This window comes from Pteropus alecto, unplaced genomic scaffold (assembly GCF_000325575.1).
Source record: "Pteropus alecto unplaced genomic scaffold, ASM32557v1 scaffold669, whole genome shotgun sequence".
In the NCBI taxonomy this organism is placed as follows: domain Eukaryota; kingdom Metazoa; phylum Chordata; class Mammalia; order Chiroptera; family Pteropodidae; genus Pteropus; species Pteropus alecto.
The window spans coordinates 113,316-118,825 of NW_006442554.1; the positions used below are offsets into that span (position 1 = coordinate 113,316).

Genomic DNA, 5,510 nt, shown 5'->3' on the forward strand with positions numbered 1-5,510 from the left:
TACTCCCCACCCAGTGCACAGCCACCGGGGTGCCCCATCTCCTGGGGCGCCAGCCTTTGAGGCTTGACAGGTCGGGGTACTTAGAGCGGTAATAGCGAGACTCTTTGCCCTTTTAGAATATAAATGTGCCTGGAGCTGCCTCAACTCTGAACCGTGGGAGCTGTGTTCTGGAGGGAGTGGCTCAGTTTCCTTAGTTGTAAAAATGGTCGAGGCCCTGGTGAAACCCAGAGTTCGGAATATTTCGAATTTTAGAAAGTTTTCTCTGTGCATGTATGGTATATTACTTAACACTCTCCGTGGGGCCTGAGGCGGGCCCATTAAACACACACACACACACACACACACACACCACACACACACACACACACACACACACACACACACGTTAATATTTCCTCAAAGGTGTGGACGTTTACAATAAGTGGGATAAACCAGGACTGAAAATTGTGCCTTAAGTCAGGTCAGGTTTTGTAACCAAATGGTGCCAGACTGTGGGAATACTGGCAGTTTCCAAAGCTTTGGGGACTTTGGAATTGTGGACCATGGAATAAACTTCTTAGCAGTGATGGGAATGAGACTGTGTGTAGCAGTGCACAGGCTGAGAGAAAACAGGGCCTGGTGAGCATGAAGCTGCTCAGTAAATGAGGGCTGACATTATCAGTAGTGTCAGAGCCCAGGGTTGTCTGATTCTCTGTTCTGCAGTCCTAGGGAAGTCCTGGCCCTAAGTGCTGAGCCTCCACTTTCTGGTTCTAAGGAGAGGGGCTGTCAGCCCAGTCCTAGATGAAGAATGGAGAAGGAACACAGGTTTTATTGCCGGGAGCTTGGGAAGATGAAGGGAAGCCTCCTGGGGTGCCAGGAAGGTGACAAGGCTGATGACATTGGAGAGTGTGTTACCCTGAGCAAGTAATTTCTCCTGACTCAGCCTAGATTTCTGCATGTGAGACAGGCACCTGGTCATGGAAATCTTGAATCTCCCCTGAGGTGTGCTGGCGGACACACTCTCTAGACTAGACATTGGTTTTATTCTCATCTCATTTGAGGAGAGGAGAGTTGTGGCTAGAAGGCCAGGATAGTTCAACCCAAGAGCCCTCCTGGTCTCCACTCCCCAGCCTGGGGCTCCTTAAAATCAAGGAAGGGGCTTCCCTCTTTCAGCCCAGTGAAAGAGTGATTGGATAGTAGAAGGAATGAAACATACTTTTCCCAGTGCTAAGTGTGTGCTTTCCAAATCTGTAAGGACATGCCTGAGTTTCTAGAACACAACAAACTCTGCTCTGCCTCAGGGCTTTTGCATTTGTTCCCACTGCTGTCAATGTCCTTCCCCCAGCACTTTATATATCTGGTTACTGGTCATTCAGGTCTCAATTCAAACATTATTTCTTCAAAGAGTCCAGCAGCCCGCCATCATTACCTCCAACATAACCTCTTTTTGCTGTCTTCATAACTGTCACTTCTCTCTGAAATTAATTTGTCTCTTCTGACATCTATCTACCCCCCAATACATCAGCTACACAAGGATAGAAATCTTTCTGTTATGCTCCCCTAGCATCTCCCCAGTGCCTATCACAGTGCAAGGTAAACAGTTGGGGCTCAATTAATACTTGTCAAATGCTGGTGAGTTAAGGCCTGGGAATCAGGCCTTGATTAAATCTTGCTTCAAACCACCCCCCCTCAAGCTTTATATACTCTTTGGGCTTCACTCCCCTCTTCTGTGAAATAGACGTATCAGGATTGTTGAGTAGATGTGTAACCAGATGAAAACAGATAGTGCAGATGAAGTTAGTAGCAGGGATAAGGCTAAATGGTGGCTGGGGTTACTAATATTAGTCTCCTGGGTGTGACTATGATTATAGGACTGGGGGTCTGGAGCCCTTTCCTGACCTCCCTAAAGCCACACCTCTACCAGGCTTTGAGTAAGGGGCAGCATATTCCCCCACAATATCTATAGTGCTAACCATTCAAAGGTTCACCTCTTCACTTCTTTATACCCCAACTCCCAGCCTGGCTTTGCAGTCCTTCTCTCCTTCCCAATGCCGCCCTGGACACTTACACTCCAATCCTTTAATTTCTCCCCCCACTCCGGAGCCCTCCCCATAGGGGTGAGAATTGCCCACTCCCACCTGACCACAGCTTCCGTCTTGGGTGTATGGGGCCATGTGTTCAGGATGTGGTGACAGCGGAGGTGACTGGACATTTCTGGCCTTGGCCAGTACCTGGCTTCGGGGCCCCGCTTGGAGTCTCGCTGGCTATATAAGCCTCAACCTAAGACCTCTGTCTCCGGGATGGAGGAAACTCTGGTCTCTTCCAGGACTGGGAACGCCCAGTGTGTGGCGTGTACACACAAGCCCGGCCACAGTTCGTCACCATCTATGGAAGACGGGGGTGCGGCCCGAAGGTTCTAACAGCCTTTTTTAGCCCAGGCCTCTGACTCATACCTTCCCGGCTCCGCCCCAAAGGGGGCTCCAGGGCCCCAGCCCGTGCCCTTAGGGTGTCAGTCTACAGGGCAGCGAAAGCTGACCGACCAGGCCAGAAGTGAGACTGCAGCTTCCCGATGAAGGAAGCAGCCTGGTTTCTAGCCTTGCTATCCGGCCTGGCAGCCGAGGGTCTGGATGATTCAGGGTCAGGTTTGTGGGTATACTAATGCACTCTCACCACAGCAGGCCTACCTCTGCATTCCCCATGCCACTGAGCAATAATTTTCTGTGAGCGCTGCACACCTCCAAAAAAAGTGGAATGAATGAATAGGTTGAGAAGCAGGAATTGGCAAAGAGAAACGGAGTGGGGAGAAAGCACAGTGGGCTGAAGCTCAGTAGAAGCAAAGACCCTTTTAGAGGCATGAAAGAAAGAGCACTTGTCAGTAGTTGCAAGAAGAGGCCCTCCTCCAAACCAGATCGACCCACCCCCTCTTTTACCGGGTAGACTCGGGAGCCCCACCCGGCCTAGAGCACCTGGCAAGTCAAGCCGGGATCTCACCACTTTATTACCTCCCCCCTCCCGAAACAAGAAGCTCAGGTTTGGCGGGTCACGAAGGGCCATACCACTGACGCCGCGAGGGGAGCGTGGGCTGGTCGACTGCACAGCAGGAGGGGGGACAAGGCCAAGTGTTAGTTCTGCACTCGATGCTAGTGCGCGGCTGGCACAGCACGCCAGATCCAGGTGGGGCAGTATTGAGTATCCAGCCATCAGACGATGCTCAGTGCCTTCGCCTTCTGGCTGCCAACTCCAGGGCAAGCTGCACCGCCGCTGGGACCCGGGGGGCCCATTGAGAGCCGCTCCTTGCTCAGTACCAGCCAGGGTCCCGGGGAACCTAGGGTTCGGTGGGTGGGGTCCTGTGTGTGGAGCTCAAGAGGAGGAACTGCGGAGCCATCTGCCGCTGCCTCTGGACTAGGCTCTGGGCTGCCCTGGGTTTTGAGTCTCGTACAGGATTGAGGATGCTGAAATGGGGAAGCGCTCACGCTATGAGACCTCATTACCTCTTGCCCCCAGGATCTGGGCTGCGATCTGGGGATGGTAGGACTGTAGGTTAGATTGAGCAGTAGGGAGGGGAACAGAGACCTGGGCCCCCTAGCCAAGGGTGGCCAGGAGACTCCAAGGGCCGAGGGTGACAAAGCCACGGTCCCTTAGAGAAACATCCCGCCAAGGCCTGGACACGCCTTTAGGAAAGGACACAACCCTTCCTCACCTCCAACACCTCCTTTTCCGAGACCCCGCCCCTCCTAGATCCAGAACACGCCCTTCAGAAATCATTTCCCAAATCCCCAAAGGAAATCAAACTCTAACCATAACAACCCCAACTCTCCCCTTACTCAACCTACCTCCCTGTAATGTTAACCCTTTCCCTTATGTAACCTTGTGTTTATTTACTAGACCTCTTACTCTCTGCATCCCCATACCATCCCCTTCCGGCTGAGACCCACTCCACCTTCCCCTCAGAGGACCATGTCCCTTTCTTCTGACAACTGCTTTTACCCCAGACCCTTTCCTTCCTCTCCCCTCCCAGTACTTCGAAATCCTCCTCTCTGAAATCCACCATTATTTCTATCCTGGGACCCTGCCCTCCCCACTGCCGCTTTTGAGAATATCTGTCCCCCTCACAGAGACCAACCCACTGAGACCACCAAACTCTTCCCAACCAACACTCCAGACTCTCCACTCTGTGATCCTCTCCTACCCCTCAGAGATCCCAGACCCCTCTCCCCTGGGAAACCCACCATCTCCTTTCTGGGGCCCTCCAGCCTCGCCCTCTCAGACTTGCTAGGGTGGGTCTCAAAGAGGCGTGCATAGCACAAGGTGGAGCCGGGGGGCCCCCTGTGCGAATCCGCTCCACGACCTGAGCATGGGTGAGGCCCAGAGTTGACTCTCCGTTGATATGGAGCACGAGGTCACCAAGCTGCAAGAATGCAAAGTGTTGTAGGAAGGGCAAATGGCCAGCACTCCAACAAAGGATGGGGATGAGGCTAGCACCATAGAATAGAGGGTGCCTTATGGCTCTCTTGCAAGCGACCGCAGCACTGTGCCGCCCTGTCCTTCGGCAGCCCACATACTGCCAGCGGAGCATTCCTGGCTGCTTCTCGGCCTCCACTTAATGTGAGGCCAAAGCCTGCGGAACCGTGGACCAGCATCACAGAAAACCGACCAGAGGACTGGAGCAGCTTTGAAGCACAACGTGCATTAACCTGAGTCACCTGGGGTGGTGTGGTACATGTACCCAAGGTCTCTGGCCGACGATGCTGGAGTAAGGACACGAATAAACATACACTGCCAATCTCGAGGCAGGTGGCCTCGATTAGGAGGATGAGACGGTACCTAAAGCCGGTATTCCACGAAAGTGGGATTAAGCAGCTGACTGTACGTGACCTCAATGTCCGCAGAATCCAGCTCACTAACAGCTGATGGATGAAATAGGGGATCAGGATTGAACTCCATATAAAATACCTAGGTCCTGCCCTTTGAGTAGCCATTTTAGCTTCATATCAATGCCTAGATTGCACAGACAGGTCATCTGCCCATTTAACTATTCTCCTCATACTCAAATGGATCCTTTAACTTGTCTGACAGCCCAAGGAAGGTGGTAGGGCTGAAAAATGGGATGGCTCCCACCTCAGCACAGCTCCTACCTCCACTCACAGCTCAGCATACCGTTTATGAGCTCTTCGTTTTACTAAGTAGTTGAAATGGTTTTTATTACATACTAACTGCTAGTAAATACTAGGTTTGTTTCTAGCCTCCCTTCTGGCCAACCCATCTTGTGCCCTGTCCCTGTCCCAGGGTTGCACTGCAAGTGCAGGATGGGACAATGATCTCCCCACCTTCACAAAGGCAGGCCTTTCACACTGTACAGAACTGGTAACCGCCTGGGGGATGGAGTGGGTCCATGGGTCAGTCTTCATCTGAGTCACTGGGGCCCATGTACTCGCAGACAGCATCATAGTGAAGCTCCATCAGTCGATTCTCTCTCCGCAGCTGCACCACAACCTGGCTCCGCTCTCTGTCCCGGCCCAGCATACAGTCCA

The 5,510-nt window shown here is 52.6% G+C and overlaps 2 protein-coding genes across 2 annotated transcripts in view; both read right to left on the minus strand.

The window, feature by feature from the left end:
- Nucleotides 1-1,006: 1,006 nt before the first annotated feature.
- On the minus strand, nucleotides 1,007-5,500 carry MAGIX (MAGI family member, X-linked). The gene is given in 5 exon segments (XM_015597748.2): nucleotides 1,007-3,475; nucleotides 3,478-3,513; nucleotides 4,278-4,299; nucleotides 4,301-4,387; nucleotides 4,804-5,500. Coding segments are annotated over 5 exon segments (561 nt in total). The 5' UTR covers nucleotides 4,924-5,500; the 3' UTR covers nucleotides 1,007-3,179.
- GPKOW (G-patch domain and KOW motifs) overlaps nucleotides 5,326-5,510 on the minus strand; it is a 16,077-nt gene continuing 15,892 nt past the window's right edge. The window contains exon 8 of the mRNA XM_015597749.2: nucleotides 5,326-5,351. Within this exon, the coding sequence (XP_015453235.1) occupies nucleotides 5,326-5,351 (26 nt within the window). The remainder of the gene's footprint in view (nucleotides 5,352-5,510) is intronic.